The following is a 20,152-nucleotide window of genomic DNA, read 5'->3' on the forward strand; positions in this document are numbered from 1 at the left end:
GCCACTGCCACACATTCCCCTGCAGCTGTCAAAGGTGCCCCTGTATCATCATCAGCATCATGAAGTCTGTCTGTCTGTCTGTCTGTACCTGTCAAGATGTCCATGCAACATTAGGCACCTATCTCCATACTGCTCCAGGGACTGTCATCAATACCCTATAAAAATAACTGTGAGTCGCTTTGGTTAAGAAAAAGCATCAGCTAAGTGTAATGTTTTGCAATTCAATAACCATCAAGGTGTCCCTGCATCATTAGAGCTAATATTTTTAGAAGAATATAATGCAGAGTGCCAGCACCTCCATGTTTATATAGTACAGTTATGTAGAACAGAAGAAGACTGAGGTGATGTGGCCATGTGTGTTTATTATGTAGTAACACGTCAGTTGAAGTGGTGGAAATAGTCTTTGCTGAGGTCATGTGGATTCCTGTGCTCAGGCTATGTGGATATTTGTGCTCATCAAGTTTGTCAGAGGACGCGCTCAACTTCTTGGAAAAAATGAATGTCTTTGGGTGCGCGATAAAAGGTATCAACTTAAAGAAGAAAAATCTGCACTCACAAACTACGTCTCATTATTAATTTATAGATTACCACCATGTCCACAAACACACACGTTTCGGCTATCAAGCCTTCATCAGTGCGTGATATTTGTGCTCAGGCATTGTTGGCATGTTTGTACGCCAGGTGATATTGGTACCTGTGCTGAAGGATGTCTCCTGCCAGATCTTCCCCACTTGTCCAGGAGTGAACAGGACACAGGAAGGATGTACCTGCAAGGAGATGCGTACATTAAAAGCATGCTGAGTGTTAGATGGAAAGAAAGAAAGAAAACTCCAAGTGGATTTTTAAAAAATATGGCCAATCTCTCAGACTACACTAAGTAATGTGTGTGTGTGTGTGTGTGTGTGTGTGTGTGTGTGTGTGTGTGTGTGTGTGTGTGTGTGTGTGTGTGTGTGTGTGTGTGTGTGTGTGTGTGTGTGTGTGTGTGTGTATGTGTGTGCGTCATAAAAAAAAAAAAGACGATCATGTTGATGTTGATGACAATGATGATACCAATAGCTGTTGTTTATGATTTTAATTGGTTTTGAAGAAGCAATTTGGAAGAAGAAGAAGCACACCAGTAAAAGGCGCTATTGCATTCATTCAAAGGGGTAAACGTTTCCTGCATTCTACTGTATGATCTGTGACTGTTTCCACAAGTTGTTCAGCACTGTCTTTTAGTACCATGGGACGCCTTTTGGTACCATGGTGCCATGATACAGTAGAGTGAAAAAGCCCTCAATGTAATTCTGCTATTCTGCTAGGACAGAGGTCCTCAACCCCAATGCCCCCTGGACATCACCATAAGCCTTCCAACGCCCCCTTGAACTCATCCTAAGCCATCCAACAACCCCCGTATTAAAAAATAAAACAGACTAATGCACCCCAATGGCAACTAAGCACCGTCCCCCCGCTCAGCTGTATCCTTCTCAACACCCCCCTAGGGCTCCCCAATGCCCCCTGGGGGACTGTAGAGTCCCCCATTGAGAACCACTACCCTAGGACAACATGATGAGAATGAGACGTACCGTCAAAGCAGTGGACCTGCAGCACCATGTTGGCTTTCTTCCTATTGGCCGTCCACTCGAGCAAGGAAAGAGGATAGGTCCTGGCCAACTCGGGCCCCAGGACGGACTTCTGCATGGCTTGTAAGAGCCTGTGTTGGCAAATGGCATTGAACCCCTCCACACCGTAGTCTGACACAAACCTGAGGGAGCGAGCGAAGCCAGGAGAGTAGCTCACGTCATTGCTACATAATCTAATTTATGCCAGCTAAGCCATTGCAAAATAAATCAAATATCCTGATTAACCTGTCTAATAATCTGAAAGAAAGTATATTCTGAAATCTTTTCATGTATTTGAAAGGAATAGAAATACAAGACATTCGAGTATCAAAGAGCTTTAGCGGAAACTTTCTAAATGGCTTTTTTATACAACAAGAAGGGAAGGGAGGGAGGGAAGAAGGGAATTTAATGCAAATATGAGAACAATGATCAACATGACAGCCTGATTAACGTACGTACATAAACATATTAAATAAACCATAGTAAGTTCTGTGAATGAAAAAAAAGTAACTCACTTGAGTATGTATTTCTCGAGTCTGGCAGAAGGGGCGAAGGCGCTCAGGCAGGCCAGCAGCAGCAGCCAGCCCCTCTCGGCATTGTGGAGATTGTTGTTCCTCCACACCTGGTTGGCAATTTGACACAAGATTTCATCCCGTATGCCGGGATAGGTGAGGCCCTTCTGGATGATGTAGTTCCCAAACAGGTTCTCCTGGGCTCCGTTCAAGTGGGGGTCGCCCATGAACCTCAGAATCTGTGAGGACCGCGGGGAGAGAGTTCGGTGCTTACAGCAACACTAAGCGACATGGTCTTCTCACGCAACACAGCCCAATGCCCTGGCACCATTTGCACTATTACTGTAATCACTTTGGCACTATTGCACTACTGCACTTTAACCCGCCCTCTAATTTCACGGCATGTTATACTTTTTATAGCATTTCTATGCATGTGACAAATAAAGTCCTTGTAATCCACTTAATCCATGTACGCAATCCTTGTAAGTAGTTTTTTTCCCGAACTTGACAGAATGTGTCCAAAACTGTTTCAGTGGTCCATCAAGTTTTAACAAATGTAAAATGCAATGCTCAAGTTCATTTAATGTCCTCCATTTTCTACAACTGCACTCAGCAAGTTTGACAGACCAGAGCATATTTATATGATAATGTATATGTTTAATTTGCATGTCCTTACAGCAAAAACCAGCTTGCAATATGGCACTAATAAGATTCCTTTAATAACACACGCACTGGTACAATGGTACAAACTGGCTCAAACTCAAAGTGTACTTTATTGTCAAAAAATCTATATAACAGTGTTAGCACAGACGTTTGAAATTGCATTTGACCAGTTTCCAATGTGCAGTTAAACATATACAGTAGAGTAGATAAGACATTGATAATAATCACATACACACGCACGCTCATACACGCACGCTCACACACGCACGCACGCACACACACAGTAAAAACACATACAGTTTAGCAGTGCTTCAAAGCACCCTTACCATGATGAAGACATTCACAGCCAGATACCTATGGTCTTCATCCACATGTGTGAGTGGCGAATCCAGAGGTGCGAACACCATGCCAAACTTGGGTGCCTGCAAATTCATCATTTAATAGTATTTAATCACAAATCAATACAACCATTATAGACTAGCCACTTCTATTGCTCCTTCACTTGAAGCACAAAGAAGTAAGTCACAGCTTGTCGATGTATTATTATGGGATTTGAATCTGAAAACAGGACTGACATTTCATAGATTGACCAACTTGGCAACAGGGCAAATTCAGATGTGGCCAAATGTACCTTGAAATAAAGACGGGCAATAAATAACGAGACTTGGAGTGCTGTCCTGCTCTCTTTATTTCATATATTCTGGAGGAATGAGCACCCAGTTTTTTACTTTGGTTGAGTTGAGCGCGTTACACCCCTTAGTTTGATTGAGCCAAATCAGGGGTGGAACTTACGTTTTTTCCCCACCAGTCACGGTGGCAGGTAGATTTAAAATTCTACCAGTCAATCACTGTTTTTACCAGTCAAAGTGACTGGTGGGTTGAAAAATGTACCAGTCACCACTGAAATTTACCCGTCATTGGAAGGTGGACGGGTGCTTATTTCCATCCCTGAGCCAAATGTACCTTGAAATAAAACTGCACACATTTGGTCATGTTGTAGTTGTTGATGTCCAGGGGCAGCATGAGCTGGGAGTCCACCTGCACTGTGGGAGCCTCCACCAGGGCCAGGCAGTCAGAGTGCAGCTCCCGCCCTCCTGGATGATGACACAGAAAACACATATCATCTACTCAGTTTGTATTTATGGATATTTTTAGGACAATGACAGCAAAACCCTGTTTCACAAAATCACACTCATAAACATATAGCATATTGCATTAATGACACTAAATGACTCAAGTGCACTGATACAGTATGCCAGTGTTTCAAAATAGAGCTCCCTCTCTACGGGGCACGAGAACAGGTTGGGTGAAACGCTGGGTGATGTCGGATATCCGCATTACATAAACAGGCCTGATTACATTACATAAAATGCCATAGAACAAAACATTAACAGCTACTGTAGGTCTGTTTAACGGCATACAGTATGTTTACTCAGAGAGAAAGAGAGAGAGAGAGAGAGAGAGAGAGAGAGAGAGAGAGAGAGAGAGAGACCTGCTGTGGAGTTGAGGAGTGCTGCCAGTTCTGCTGGGATGGGCAGATGTGTGACGTTTATAACCTCCCTCCTGGCCAGCTCCTTCAATCAGACACAAAAAAGACGTTTGTAGCATTACAATTATACAGACCAACATGCAGTTATTTATTTCTTTACTTAATCAAATATCTCAATTGGAATTATTATCAAACATTACATTACATTACATTACATTTAGTGAACATTTAGTTCAAGCAAGAGTGTGGGGTCAATACAGAGTACAGCATTATACACGTAATGTAGAACAGATAGAGAGCAGAAAAATAGAAATGGTGGGGGACAAACAAGTCAGTGAGCACTACTCCAAAGCATGGAAACATTTTGATGCAAAGGTAAGATTTTTATTTGGTTACCACTTCACGTCTGATCCTCTCTCTCTCTGCTCTCCTCCTGGCATCGAGATTCATCTACAGTAAATACAGATGGTGTTTTAAGAAGTAACTACTTTATTATGTTACTATGATTTCTTAACAGCATTAGCACATTGCTTGTTTCCACAACAAGGAGAGTGATTATACCTTGATGTACCTCTTCCGGTTGACGTACATGTGAATAATGGAGCGAAACCTGATGAAACTAATCCTCATATTCACGTAACGCTTTCTGTATACCAATAGAAAAAAAGGGAATTAATGATCAGTGATTCTTACCGTACGTCCTACCCTATAAACACCAATGAACAGCAACAAGTCATTACATTAGAGGCAAACTGAATCCCTATCAATAAAATATGAGGCCAAGCCAACTGCAAGAAATATACCGGTACAAACCTTAATGTGAGAAAAAGCCTTCCATGAGGTACAGCAGAGAGAGTTACTGCCTTTCATGCAAAGACATACGGTATACCATAAACACCTGCAAAGGTTTTCATTCATCCAGATAATGATAGACAGATAGATTGCCTTTATTGTCCCCAAGGGGAAATTCATTGTCACCACTCAGGGTGCAGTCACCGCAGAGCAGCATCTGTAATAACACCCGTCAACCCCCTTGTATAATGTTAGCCAATAGAGTTCAGTTGTAAGCCATTGGACTTCTTTATGAGGCCTAGACTTGAGTAACACTGACCTCTTTTGATCATACTGTATGAAATTGTACCTTGCCAGGTATCCTCTGCAGTGGGCTTGCAGCTTGACGATCTTCATGCGGAACTCATTGTAGCGTTGGCGGATGAAGAACATGCGCATGTGGCGTTGCAACGTGAGAGCGGCGACGTGGCGAACACGATCCCGCTTGCTCTCCAGAAACTGGTACACTTCCTCCTTCAGGAAAATCTTTGGGACACACAATCTGTTTGATTAGATCATAATAACAAAACATATATCTATACAGGTCTATGAAGTCAGTGTAAATGTAGTCATGTAGGAATCCAGATGTGCCTAATCTCGTAAGACACTGTATTGTGGAGCACTGCAAAAAAGATAAAAGGTAAACAGTGACCAGTGTGTAGTGCTTTCTGGAGATCCATTCTTCGACAATAAAAAACGCTTGACTGCACTTGACCTGGCAAGCCTGTGAGCCTAAATTAACACACACAAGTATAGTGATTTTACCAGCATATAGGGTCAATGGCCCCTTCCTCAGACCAACAAGAAGACAACAAGAAGGCGGCGAGCCATCTCCCTCACCTTGGTGACTCCTATCTGGAAGGCCCCTGGTCTGACGGGACACAACTTCCTCAGCATCATAGCACAGTTCTCACCACTGCTGGGGGGCGTCTGCTTCATGGCCAGGAGGGATTTGTACCTGTAGGCCACAGCGCTTTAATTGCTCATTATGTCCAAAAACAGGAAAAATAACGCTCAACTTAAACTCACTGACTAAAATTTGATTTAAAACAATAATAAAGGCTCAGATGGGTAAGTTCCCTAACATGAAAACTGAAAATGAAGTCCACAACAACGAGCTCCCATGTCCCATGTCTCTTAATCTAATATTGTGACCTTTCAGGCAGCATGCCCTTCATCAGACATGTCTGATGACTTTGCTAGTCCTGTACCCATTTTTGAGACGGATGTGCACGTTTCGTTTGTTTGTTAAACTAAGTTCTCTTACAGCACACACCTGAAGAGGAAGACATCAAATGTCAGTCTGATTGGGTAGCCCTCCTTCCTGATGCGGATGGTCTCCAAGATTCCAGAGTACTGGAGCTGTGTGCTGACCAGCTCAACATCAAATATACCAGGCTCCTGTGGAGGTGTAGAAGGAGGAGGTTAAAGGCAGCACATGCAAATTTTCCTGCTCCCACCATCCGCCCCGATCACCCCGTATCTTCGACATCTCGATCGCTTTATCCTGGATTCTGACCTCGCGCCTCCGTGGTTCTGTTCACTCTCCCAATAACCAGCATGGGAGTGCCCGCTCAGAGCTCGCACAGTATTCACATGCTCGGGTATTGTCCGAGCTCTCTGTTGGAGCCCCATACAGGCATGCAATACAACAATAGGCACTGTACTGCATTATATCACTCTATGCCTCATGTGCCCTTTATAATTACGCTCCACGCAAAATTACAATATTTCCCTAGAATTTCACAAGACAGTAAGTGCACTTTATACAGTATCAGTGTATTGTTTCAAATTTATTTTGCTTTACGGTTCTAGATTTTTTTTCACATGGGCTTGCATGACAAGTAAAAAGCGATGGTAGAGGGTGCATTTTGACACCTCAACCAGAGTTTGCTATTTTTCCTATTTTGCAATGAGAAAACCTGTCAATAAATAGGTCATAGTCTAAATGTATATCTAGGACAATCTTATCTGATCAATGTAATATAAAGTCGAATTTACAACATTTCTCATCCAATCTAAACAACATTTTGCTTCAGAAAAGATCCTCAAGAGTGTACTATTCAATTGACAATATGACAAATCGATTTGACTAGCTTGTCCATACACGGACCACACTATGACACAATGACTAACCATTCTGCTGGCACTGATACGTTCATTGACACAAAAACTTGGGTTTTGAGCAAGAGATTCGGTTTTGCAGGTCATCCACAGTGTTTTGCCATTTGTTAAAGCTGTTTTGAGAATGAATATTATGTTTTGCAAATTGCGAGAGAGATTCGAGAAATGTACAAAACCAATTGAGAAATACTGTAATCATAGCCAACATTTGGGCTCGGCAGTAATTTCAGCACCACGGCCAGCGACCTTGCCCCATACGCTATTTTCGCTATTTGCTTTTAACTCATGTTCCTCGAGTGCAGTGGTCTAGCAACCCCGTAAAGCACTTTCATGATTCCTCGAGTGCTGTGGTCCAGCGACCCCGTAAAGCACATTCATGATCGGTTCGCCACACGGACAGCGGTTCTCCTACAAGAAACCCACAATCACGAAAAGCCCATTCTCCAGCGAGAACAAAGATGTATGCATACATAGACTACTGAATTCTAATTTCAGAGAGCACACTTATGAAATAATTTTAGTTACCAAACAATACAATGGAACATTTGGCCTCACTTATCTCTGCCTCTCTCTCTTGAAATACATGGCCATAAAATTGCTACGGTACTGTTCATATGCTGATGTCATACCCGTACATAACATAATAGTGTGTTCTGTCTGGAACATTTTGTTATACTCTACCTTCATTTGATTTGGCTTGATACAACGGACAAAAAAGGGGTTACATCTGCAAAAAGAGAAGAAATGAATGAAGTAATTAATGTTTTCAGGAAAGCTTTTTACATGTATAATAAGGGATATTAGATAGAAGAGATGAAAAAAAGAGATCATCACTTTTCAATTTTCTCTATGAGATCCATGAGAGAGGTCTGAAACTTGGCGGCCACCGTGGAGGGTTGGTAGCGTCGAGTCACAGTGCTGCTTTTTCTGCCATTTGTCTTCTGTTGACTGAGGGCTTCGGCATAGCTCGTAAAGAGACTAGCCACCATCTGATCACCCGAGAGAGAGAGAGCGAGGGAGGGAGGGGGAGAGAGAGAGAGAGAGAGAGAGAGAGAGAGAGACAGACAGACAGACAGACAGACAGACAGACAGACAGACAGACAGACAGACAGACAGACAAACAGCAACACAAAAGAGAAGCACACGGTTCACTTGCAGCTCTTGTGCACATAATCAAAAATAAGCAGAACGAAGGAACATGCAACTCCATTGGGGAAATGAACCCATATTCCAACTTCCTGGGAGCTAGTGTACTATTTCTGCTTATGTATACATTAAGCAAAATATCTGGATATTGCAGAAGGACCTGTGGATCTACGTAGCATTTAAACTATTAGTTTAACACAAATTATTGAATTGGACTTAATTGAGCTGTTGTAGCTAAAGCACAACTGCCACATGCAGAGATTCACTGGATGGGATTTAAAATTTGATTGAAAAGTTGGAAGTTGGAAAAATGAGCCTATTTCCCCCCAAAAATTTGAGTGCTAATGTTAAGAGAGACGAGGTAAGTTCCCCATGTGCTTACCTTATTTTTACTTTGCATGAACAGGTCAAGAACTTCCTGTCGCACCTGATCAAAGTTTTTGTCCAGGAACTTGTGAGCCTGCAAATGAAAATTATCACAAGCACTGCTGATAATGCATGGACAAACATGCTCATAGTCTGATTTTTTGTGTGTTATTGCTGTCTTTATGGTTAAAGAGGTTACACTATACCTGATAAGTGACTCTTCCTGCATAGTGTTTGATGGTGAACTCGGGAAGTGGCATTTTTGGCTTGATATACAAGGGATTGTCTCCATGGTGATAGTGGCATTTCTGAAGAAATGTGTGATCAGTTGCCTGTGGACAAAATATGCATTTATGTGGATAAAATTATTCAAAATGAACAATGATTAAATCCGTATAGAATTGCGGGGATAAAATGTGTTTGTTCACCTGAGGAAAACCACTTTGATCATCAAGGATTCTAAGAATCCCATGGGGCTTTGCAGATATGATGTCGATGCAGTCCTGATTGGTGCTGAAAGACAATTCTTCCCACTCGATTTGTTCTCTGGTGTACTCCTCCTGAGAAGCGAGACCAAAAAACGAAGCGTTTTAGGACAACAATGCGGGCTAACCACATCAACAACACATTTCTAAGAAGATTATCATGAGACGGTGGAGTGCTTACCTGTTCTTCCCTGAACACTATTCTGTTGAAGAAGAACTGAAGGTATTCATTTGCATAATTTATGCAAAGCTGTTCAAAGCTGTTGAAGGTAAGGTCCTGCGAAGCAGACAGAAAGCAATGAAGAACACTTGGTAACTTCTTTTCATGGTAGGAAACACTGCGAAAGCATGCACACAATGTCTGTTTTTTTTGTGAGCACTTGATTTAAACTCAGATTACCTCAAATCCATAAATGTCCAGTATGGCAATAGACACAGCTTCACTTCGTGGGTAAACTAACTTGTTGATGTGGTCAGTCAGCCAGTTGAAGAGAAGGGAGTACAAGATCTTGGCAATGGCATCTCTGGTGGGTTTAGAGATGAAAACGTGCTGTTAGTTTTTCACACATCTTTCTCATCAAATAAAACTTAAAAATGTCTTGCTTCATTGCATCTGTGAACATTAGCAGACATACACATTGCACTAAGGCATTGTAGGATTAACAGTCTAAATCACAAAATTATTATTATTATTTTTTTACCTGGCATCAACGGCACTTTCAACTGTCAAGGGAGTGTAGATTTTCTCTCGCATCGTTTCCTGTGAAGAGTTAAGACCCACCGATTAAGATGCTATCTCTGGAATTGTGCTCATACTGTATGTAAACACACAGGTCCCTCTGCACTTCTCCTATTGTTAGGCTATCACGAATGAAGGGAAAAGTCAACACAAAAAGTTGGTGACTGACTTTCCTTTGTGTCCTCTGTCCTTAATCTTGTTCAGATATTATATGACGTATCTCTCCTCCACTCCATTTCCTTCTGATCAGAAGTAAAATATCTCTTTATTCTCGCTAAGCAAACAAACACGTAGCAGACCGCCATGCTCAGTATGAGTAGAGTAGAGAGAGGGCTCTGTACCCCGTGTGCAAACACCAGCTGCACTGCAACACATGGAGCTGTGTGTGCATCTATGAACACGGCACTGAGCCAACTCAGCCAAGACGCCACAATCCATCTATTTGATACTGGAGGAAGGATAGTTATCTTTGATACAAGATATTTTGGTTATCTCTCTTCCACCGTTACCTGTGCCCCTGAAACCCAATCCTGCCCAACCATGCACTTGTTAACAAAGATGGATTAGAAAGCAAATTAAATATGAGAGAAGTTCAACAACAAACAAGACTTAATTATTTTTGTGCAATGGCTTCCGGTGAGAAAACATGGCCTGTTCAGGCTGGACAACTGGGCACAAAGCAAACAGTTAAATGTAATGAAAGCAATTAGTTGGGCGTATCATGTTCCCAGGGTTTTTTCATTCACTTGACAATTGGAAAATTGATCTGCCTGTCCTGTTGCGGTAGAAGAGCACAAATATGACTTGGCCTTCTTCATGAGATTAAAATGATAGGAGAAGACAGATATAGCACTATATATATATATGTATAAAAGCATGACAGTATATAATTTAATGTCAATAGCCCCAGCAGTTGTAGTCTCAGTTTTGTTGGACAGGTCATCATTTTCATTATTTGGGAGGTATACATGGGTTCTCAGTGTTTATCAACACAATGTTATGAGGAGGGGCAAGACACTGGCAGCCAACCACGTGAGCTAATTTTCTGACCGACAGCGGTTTCCAACAATCAGAGGTTGAGTTGTGCACAGCTAGGTTCGCGCAGTCAGGTTATAAACAAAATTTAGAACCCATGTATATACACTGTTTAAAGGTTCCAAAACTATAAATGTAATATTAACGCAGTAAATAAATCATCTGTTAAAAGTATTTTAGATTAGGATTTCTTTTTTATTAACCCCTTTGCAGAGAGCCCATGTTATAACCTTACTGTCATGAAATTGAAATGACTAAATTAATCTTAATCCGTTACTTAAAACCCCTTAATGCAAGCCGTACCTCACGCTGTAATAGTCATTGGAAAGTTACCACAGTACTACAAAACTATGACATAACATGGGGCCTTTAGTAATGCACTACGACTTGGTTATTGCCATTCTGGTAACAGCAAATGTATAATGCTGTGTCTTAATGGGTTGAGGCTCTTAGTAATGTCATAGCAATATTCTTATAATGAAGTTGAGTCTTTTCAGCAATGAGTGAACAGGCCCACCAACGGGCCCATCTGAGCAAAGAGGCAACAGTTTGAGTGACAGCTGTCAGATACAGAATGAAGCTTTTTCAAGTGTGGGCATTGCCGTTCTATGACAGCATAACAAAAAAAGACAATGCAACATCGTGATTTCTCCAGTAAAAAAGGGAGCTGGCATGAATACCTGTTCTACAGTGTGTGACCTGTGACAATGAAATCCAGAGACAAGAAAAGACAGCTTAGATGAATGCCTGTTCTGTGTAAAGTCGAACGATTCACACAGCATGCTAGTAAGCAACAGAAGCCGTCCTAAAAGAGCAGGATTAGAGAGGCGTGATGAGATGATCCATCGACAGCTGACTGGAAGCGATACAGCTCTCACTGAAACCCTCCCCTGCTGGCCCGATGGGTCTCTTTGATGGCCACTGTAAACACAGCCCGTGGCATAACCAAACTGCTCTCTTCAAAACACTGCTAATCACCTCAGAACCTCATATCAGTGAACTCCTATGTGCTTTCTCTAAATCGCTCGGGTAGTTTTGGTATGGATGCATGTTCCAGGTGGACTGGGCTACCAGGGGGGCTATGAGTCTTATGGTGAAGCTGGCCACAGCGTAGTGTAGTGTGCGGGCAATTGTAACTTGGCATCTTGTTGGCAGGTCATATGTTAACGGTTAGGTGTGATTGTTCAGTGTGTATGTGCTACCTAGGCTACCTGGGGACTGTGAATGTTGTGGTGAGAATAGCTCCTAGTGCTGTGTGGTCCAGTGTGATGCCATGTGGCGGTTGTTTTTGGTGTGTTTTTTTTCTATGATCTCATTGCAGCCGGTGCTGAGCCATGTTTCCTTGGCTCCATCAGATAAGTGAGGGCCCTGTGGCACGAGAGAGTGGAGAGAGACAGCCCCAGGTCCATCTAATCCAGCTGAGAGGAGAGGAGAGGAGAGGAGAGAAGGGGGGATGGCTTTGGGCTCTGGGCTATGAGGCCCTCTCTCGTTACATAGGAAGAAACGACCCGTTTCCCTAATTACTCGAATTAAGTAAATTGCCACGGGCACGGCCCTTAGTCGGCTCGGTGTCACGGTAACGGCGTGACGAGAGCGGGGGGGTTTAGACGAGTTGTGACTGAAACACCTTTGCACAACATTTCAACATGACCAGGGAAGCTGTAAACACTGATGTGCGCTGGCTACCCGGAGCGGACCTATTAGGGCTAACACCGAGACGGCAACAAGATGCCGGGCGAAAAGGATCGCATGAATGGTGTGTGTGTATGTGTGAAGACAGAAAGGGACGGGCTTGGAAAAAGCTGAAGGGCCATCGATGAAAAAGGGATGACATGGGATGTCTATTGCAAACAAAGCATACGGAAATACTGCTCTTTTTTTCTTCCTTGCAAATGGGCCGAGTGGAAGAAAGAAGACACCGGACAGTTCACTTTAACTTTTTTTTAAGGGTAAACCTGGATTTTACTGACAACTCCCTCACACTGTGTCTGTAGACACAGTCTGACCGGCAGAAAACCACACCCATGAGAGGAAAACAGTGAACACAGTAGGTGTGCTTTCAAAAGCTGAAGTGTAAGTCTTGTTTTTCTAACGGGGAAACAGAAACAGAAAAGAGGATCTTTTAACGTGCTTCCTACATGCATGTGTGTGCTTCTAGCCTCTTCCAAGCTGCTTGCTGCTCGCTAGTAGTAACTGTATTTGCTGTGATGGCCAAGCTCATGAATTATCAATGACAGCTACATAAGACATGTTGTCATCATGTTTACAGCATTAAACGTGTTAGAATGAGTAACTTTAAGCCCTTCTGCCCTTCCATACCTATCATATGAGACAGAGGGTGAAATTATGTAAGACCAGGGCTCTAAATTGCAGAGGTGTCAAAAGTAAAAGTAAAAGTACTTTTGTGGTGTAATTACAACACTTGCACATGATATTACATAGCTGTTACACTATTTACTCCATTGTAACTAATGGGATAGATAGACTGTGTTGTTACTAAAAAACACTGAAAACCTAACAAGGACCCACCACAAACTTGATCCAACCAGTGCACAGTTAGCTGATCATAAGACAAGTACACAGATCTACTGTTTTCTCAGATAAGTTACTTGTGTGGGAAGGAAACTGTGTTTCTTTTTTTAACTTTTACTTTTACTTCTGACACCTCTGCTAAATTGACACCAGCCAAAAGGCAAAATATAAGTGAAATTCAGTTTGGCTGGTAGAAAAAAACCAATTAAAAACAATATTTGTCCCATTAGTGAGTATGAGTTTGGCTATTAAGATTAACGCTAGTGATGAAAAAAGTTACTTTGGAGCCCTGTGTAAGACTTAAACATTTTAGGGTTCTGTTTTCAAGAATTTTGATGGATTTTTTTTCAGAATAGGCAGTAAATATTATTAGAAGAAATATGCTGTCCTCACTGCCCCGTCACAACAAAGTTACTAAGCTCCTCTATAAGCAGGTTCACCACTTAACCTGAGTGATCTTAGAAAGACTTGTCACTATTTCACAATTTTCCTGCCATTCACAATCCTACAATTTCTTTAACACACAAGGTGTTGTGGACATTAAATGATCCTCCTGTTTGACATCACTCCTGATTGACTTTGTTGACTTGTTGCAATGTGCGTAAATCCTCTTTCTCCAGCACTTAATCAAAGTTCTCCACAAAGCCCAGTCCAGGTTACTTTAAAAACGCTACATGAGTTGACTTGCAGAGGGAGACGCGAAGAGGACTGGTTGCCTTAGCAGCTCCTCTCCTGACCCCCTGTGGCCATCTCCTGTCCTAGCTTCTCTCTGGTGGATCCCCCGCTCTACCACACCGTGCATACGTACGTACGGGATAAACACCTACGCAGGGGAATACTCATGTTTGTCTCTGTGTGACGCAAGCTCTCAAAACAAACATATTCACACACCCACCCACCCAGACACGCACGCACGAACGTACGTAGAGCATGTCTCTCTCATCTCTGCACTAGACCCAGGGTATCCCCCTCCCCTGATTGTGTTCCAGACGTTTCCATAGCGATGCGCCTTGCTGTACGGCAGCAATTAAACAGTCTGCTGTTATTCCATCTGGAGCCCTTGCAGCTTACATATGCATTGCCTGCCATGCCCGTCGTCTTTGGTGTCACTTTGGCTGCGCCGCAGGTAGCCCGAAACGTATTGCCTTAGAGCGGTTTCGGTTTGTATTTCTAAACGTTGACAGACTAGAATGACATTATGATCTTTGGAACCGCACATGGCACCGATGCCTGCTACTACCAGTTCCATCAATTTAATAAGGGGCTTCCTGAAGTTGAAAAGTGTTTAATACAAATATACTGAAGATAGAAATTTTCAGATTTCAAGAAAGCAAGCTTTCATAAGTGTTCATAAAAGGGGCATGTACAAATGAACACGCGACTACTAAATAATTCTTGTTTTCATTGTCTCATTCATTTCATATTAATATGGAATTTAATTTGAAACATCTCCAAAAAATTATACTAAGACAAACTAGAACTGTAAATACTCGTCTGTTACTGTCAAACCACAATCCTTTTTATCGTATAATTGTAAACTTTTGCTTCTGTTTTAACAGCAATAAATACTGTATGCAGTGCGGTGCCATCCAACTGAAATATCCATCTGAGCAGAAAGAGGAGAGTCCCATTTGGAAATGGAGAGCGCAAGGGAGGAGGGAATAGATAGTGTAGTCTGGTCTGGTCCGGTCTGTCTGCAGAACATGATCTGCCAGGCCACGAAAAGCCGCGCGAGAAAATGGAAGCAAAAACCGTGATTCGGGTTTCGGAGCAGGCTTCACTTGAAAAGAGAGAAGGACACAGGCAGACACAGAGCGACGGAGAGGGAAAGAGAGAGGGAGAGGAATGTGAGACAGCCCCGAGGCAGTCAGGGTGGCTGAGTTCACTGGTGGCTTTCAGGGGGTTGTCCTACCGTGACTTTTTCATTCTGTACATCATTGCATTTTTTTCATGGTAGTGTAATACAAAAAAAGACAACTAGGTATAAAAAAGTAACCGAGAATAAAGATGAAGATGAATAAGAATAGGATACAGTGCCAAAATGAAAAGTCTTACCGTGACTTTGAAGGTGATGGATTTCTGCAGGGCCTCAGGAGAGATGTGTAGGATCTCGGCCACCACGCGGATCTCCTGGGCGCTCACCACCGTGGCCACCTCCTGAGCGTCCGTCTGAAGCACACAGCACAAAGGACACTCGGAAAAAAGAAGGAATATCTACACACCGCAGAACCTCCCTTACTGCGATTTATTCAGTGAAAAATGGCACAACGTCTTGACCTGCAAGGTATGCAACGTCTTGACCTGCGAGGTCTTTGGCAGATCGAAACGTTATGCCATTTTTTCTCTGAATAGATCACAGCAAGGGAGCTTCTGTGCTGTGCAGATTTTCTTATCCTTTATATCCTGCACCACAACAACTGTTTTTTGGGGATGTGCACGAACTTCACACTTTTCCACAGGCTCGCTCACAACAGAGGTAATGCTGGGCCATTCAGATTGAAGTTCAGATGTACTTGTATAAAATTCAAACAAATGGAATTCGGAGCCCATCAGTGTGTGGATTTTCAATTGATATTTTCAGTCTTGCAGTAACATTTTAAACTAATTTGGATGCGTGTCATTTAAGCAAGACCTTTTTAAAACAAACAAAAAAGCACAAGCCCCAAGCAAGCTACTGGATGACCAATAACTTTTACAGCATAGATAGATTAACCTCAGTTGTAGGGTAAACCTAAGAGCAGCTATTTTACTATTACACTAGTAAGCCTAGTGTTTCATTTTATTCTGTTAATGAGCATTGTTAAATTGAACATACAATACATTTTGAATATGCTCAAATCTAAGCACCCCCATGCGATTGTGATTTGTTGCCCTGACATTGGTAGGCTATAGGGTATTTAGTAGCCTTATGTACAGTTGCTGAGGAATAGATTTTTAAAAATAATTCATACAGAAAACAAGCATTCCAATAGCTTATTCTGGTTTGTTTAGACTAGTGGCACCTCGTGTTTCTCGAAAAAGACATTTCCCAGGTGCAGGATGGATGACAGGACTCTAAAGATGCTCGTCTGGTCTTCGGCACTGAAGTGAAGGATCTCCATAGCGCTGGCTAGTCGGCGGAAATCCTCTGCATCACTCTTTCCAGGGATCTCACAGTTCCCACCCTAATAGAGATAAAATAGTACAGATACTAGTACAATACTAGAGGTTACTTACTGCATGTGCATATCTTGGGTTTGTGTGGAGGGCTATCATCTCCAAGAGTTAAATTCACTGTTTAAGCGAACTTGGTCAGTAGAACCTACTCTGACTCTGACTCCGATTCTGATTCGACAGTAGCTCTCCTTACACCAGTAACTAAAGCAGGCAGTAAAGCAGTAAAGCAGTGAAATACATTTTATCTCCCCCTCATGTTCCCAGCCCTGTGTGGGGATATCTAACAAGAGGTGGATAGATGAGAGCACTCACACACTACCCAAAGCTGTTCATCGTGGTTTAAGTATCATTTCATAAAGGAGTCAGTCTAGATTTTAGAAATGAAAGACCTTGTCATATTTTCCATCTGACAAAGGTGAATAGTTGATCTACCTGTCGTAAGTGATTAAGAGCTGGCAGGATAAAAAAAAACCCCACTTCTGACAATTCAGTGACTGACGTTATTTCACATACCTAAAAGATTGCTTTTGTAAGTGATAATGCATCAATGTGCCATTCAAGTGGAATGAGTTTAGCACAATGGATGATGCAGGGCCAACTGTCTCAGGTTATCAAGAGTCCATTTTGTTTTACCATTTACGTGTACAAGTCCTGCCTTTTATACTGTAGCTATGTACAATTAAGTACTGTAAGTTTGTTCGATACGTCGCTGTAAGTAGTCATCTTGCATGGCTGATTTACCTGGTTAAGGTAGTAGTATGTTTCAGCTTCCTGGAGATAGAAGGATCGTCTTAGCTGGGCTGGTATGCCCGCCAGCATCTCGTAAAAAATATGATAGTTTCGTTCATCTTTGGCCTGGCAGAGAGGTGACGATAACATACATTTAATATTCTATCCTAGAGCACAAGCATCCATTTCTCAAAAACAATCAAACTAGAAGAAAGGTATTGCTCAATCTATGAGGAAGAATTCATATGCAGAACCACTTGTTCAAAGGTGCAAAAAATCAGTTGGTCCAAAATTTAAGTATTTACTGTAAGTGATATATGTTGAAATGCTATCAAGTAAAAGCAAAACAAACAATACAAATTAAGGTTGACTGGTAATCAAAACTCTATAAATACTGTATATATAGTACTCTAGTAGTCTTTGCAAATTGAGGTACTGTAGGTTTGGCATCTGAACTTTTCATGTGTCTGAACAGCCTCAGAGGTGTAAGACCCCTTAAAAGGTTTATCTGGGCAGAGTGCAGAGCAAAACTTCACAGAGATCTTAACGCACCTGAAACACAATCCTGGACTTCTCAAGGAGATACTGTGAGGTTATGGCACCACTGATCACGCCGCTTGGTTAAATAATGCAGAAAAAGGGACATTGTCAGTCATCAGTACCAGTGGCCCTCGCGTGGAAGAACACGGTCAGGCAGTTTAGACACAGAATGCCAGCAGAAAAAAAAGAGAAAGAAAAACCTGATCGTATTCTACCCACAGTTACTGAAGACGGCATATCATATGAGTCCAGTCCCACAATCCATGAACCATTTAAAGCAACAGAACACCTAGGAACCGTGCATGCCTGTCGGGTTTAGTACCACAGCCCAACCAGTTCAGTGCTTATCTGCATCGCGTCATAAATAATGCAAAGCTTTTTAGTCATTCTTACTCCTCCATGAAGATCTCCACAAACTTTCCAAATCGGCTCGAGTTATCGTTCCTCACAGTTTTGGCATTTCCAAATGACTCCAATAAGGGAGCGGCTTCAAGAATCTAGATAGAAATACAGGAGAAAAAAATGGTGGTTATCATCTAAAAATATATTTTAGAAATAAACATATCAACCCATGTACAATTCAATTTTTAAAAAAAGATTATAAGCAAACATGAATTCTAAAGAGTTACAGCGACATGCAGATCTAATGTGACCCTATATTACTACAGGCCTACTAAACACATGCATTGCGTAGGCAGATAGGCAGGCAAAAATACAGACACAGCAACACATCAAAAAGCACCACTCAGAAGATCAAAATACCTCAATCTGTGTGAGGGACCAAAAATAGGGAATACACAGAAAAAAAATACAGGTTAAACCTTTCACACACATGCAGACAGTATGATTGGTTTTGAGACAAGCATATGACCTCATAAATAGAGGTATCGACCGGTGGTCCTTTACCTGTTGTGCGATGTTGCGTTTGTGGTGAATTGCAGCTAAGTAGCGGAGAACCAGCTTGGTGGCCTCGGTCTTACCCGAACCACTTTCCCCACTAAAAAAAGGCAGAAAATGTAATTTGCAATCTAACTACAAAGCACAGTTCAATCTGTTTACAGTACTAAAACAGTGTCAATTAGGGTAAATTGTAGCTCTTTATCAGATTAAGCGAGATTAAATAGTATCATTTTACTAGACAGGTAGAGATTGTCCATAATATAGCAGTTACACGGTATCAGTTTGTACTCCTGCGGTGGACTAAATTTGACCACTATTGTTGAAGAAAACGCAGCTATTGGGGATCATGCATACCTTAACCACCTAAGCACCCTCATTAAGCAAATTGGCTTGGGGAACTTTTTTTGAAATGTAAAGTCTCACTTCTTCGCCTTCGCCTTCGCCTTCGCCATCTCCATCTCCGTCTCTGCCCACACAGCACTTCGCTAATGAGGTGCTTCTCTGATCATCAGACTAAGGTGAAACTGAACACTGGAATGCGGCTGACGTGCCAGCTTCCCTGCTGTGGCAATGCGGCAAGGTTCCTTTTTACACAGCGACATGATCTGATCTGAGGGCACGAGCCTGGCCCAGACACCGCTAGCTAGTCTTTCCTTACCGGTGTCTCCTTCAGAAACCTGCCTGGTTTAAAGTGCTCCAGGTGATCAGCTGTGTCAAGCAGGGCTGACATTTGACGGTTTAATACTGCAAAAGGCCAGAGGCCATACAGACAGGATCACGGGACGATCTTTGGGGAGCAAAATGGTGCTAATCCCCCCTAAAGTATGGTGCTTGAGATAATATGGTGAGGATGGGAGCCTGAAGATATAGGATGGAGAGCACCTGGGTGTCAACCAGAGATGTCAGAGAAAGTAAAAACGGCTTCCATTAATTTGATCCGACCATCTTTGAATCAGCTGATTGTAATGAACACCCAAGACAAGTACAACAGCTATTCACAGACGTCACTCTATGAGAAGGAAAGCATAGGAGGGGTTTTACTTTCTGTACCCAAGATTGACACCTCTGATGTCAGTTGTGCCCGTTGCATGCTCCCCTGAGCTTACCTTATGATAATGCACTGGTTCTGTTTGGCATCCATCATTTTAGTGTAAGAAGCGTTTGCAATAGCAAAAAGATGCCTGTTACAAGACAATGAACAGAATCAAGAACAACACTGACAAAGCATGAAATTGAAAGTATGGAAAAAGTCCAAGGCAAACCAAAGGAGGCACATAAATAACAATAACATGGCATCACAGGAA

At 42.2% G+C, this 20,152-nt stretch overlaps 1 protein-coding gene across 1 annotated transcript in view; it reads right to left on the minus strand.

Moving 5' to 3' along the window:
- Positions 1 to 20,152, minus strand: part of myo15aa (myosin XVAa) — a 63,904-nt gene that overhangs the window by 42,139 nt on the left and 1,613 nt on the right. The window contains exons 4-29 of the mRNA XM_063186788.1: positions 19,955 to 20,029; positions 18,855 to 18,945; positions 18,342 to 18,445; positions 17,961 to 18,024; positions 17,421 to 17,534; positions 16,526 to 16,687; positions 15,579 to 15,692; positions 9,919 to 9,977; positions 9,618 to 9,741; positions 9,399 to 9,494; positions 9,161 to 9,292; positions 8,939 to 9,064; positions 8,749 to 8,826; positions 8,055 to 8,209; positions 7,902 to 7,947; positions 6,373 to 6,497; positions 5,937 to 6,054; positions 5,407 to 5,582; positions 4,827 to 4,911; positions 4,662 to 4,715; positions 4,269 to 4,350; positions 3,740 to 3,870; positions 3,103 to 3,198; positions 2,117 to 2,352; positions 1,566 to 1,744; positions 695 to 767 (exon numbers count right to left, since the gene is read on the minus strand). Of these exons, the coding sequence (XP_063042858.1) occupies positions 695 to 767; positions 1,566 to 1,744; positions 2,117 to 2,352; positions 3,103 to 3,198; positions 3,740 to 3,870; positions 4,269 to 4,350; positions 4,662 to 4,715; positions 4,827 to 4,911; positions 5,407 to 5,582; positions 5,937 to 6,054; positions 6,373 to 6,497; positions 7,902 to 7,947; positions 8,055 to 8,209; positions 8,749 to 8,826; positions 8,939 to 9,064; positions 9,161 to 9,292; positions 9,399 to 9,494; positions 9,618 to 9,741; positions 9,919 to 9,977; positions 15,579 to 15,692; positions 16,526 to 16,687; positions 17,421 to 17,534; positions 17,961 to 18,024; positions 18,342 to 18,445; positions 18,855 to 18,945; positions 19,955 to 20,029 (2,895 nt within the window). The remainder of the gene's footprint in view (positions 1 to 694; positions 768 to 1,565; positions 1,745 to 2,116; positions 2,353 to 3,102; positions 3,199 to 3,739; positions 3,871 to 4,268; positions 4,351 to 4,661; positions 4,716 to 4,826; positions 4,912 to 5,406; positions 5,583 to 5,936; positions 6,055 to 6,372; positions 6,498 to 7,901; positions 7,948 to 8,054; positions 8,210 to 8,748; positions 8,827 to 8,938; positions 9,065 to 9,160; positions 9,293 to 9,398; positions 9,495 to 9,617; positions 9,742 to 9,918; positions 9,978 to 15,578; positions 15,693 to 16,525; positions 16,688 to 17,420; positions 17,535 to 17,960; positions 18,025 to 18,341; positions 18,446 to 18,854; positions 18,946 to 19,954; positions 20,030 to 20,152) is intronic.

This window comes from Engraulis encrasicolus, chromosome 2, assembly GCF_034702125.1.
Source record: "Engraulis encrasicolus isolate BLACKSEA-1 chromosome 2, IST_EnEncr_1.0, whole genome shotgun sequence".
In the NCBI taxonomy this organism is placed as follows: Eukaryota; Metazoa; Chordata; class Actinopteri; order Clupeiformes; family Engraulidae; genus Engraulis; species Engraulis encrasicolus.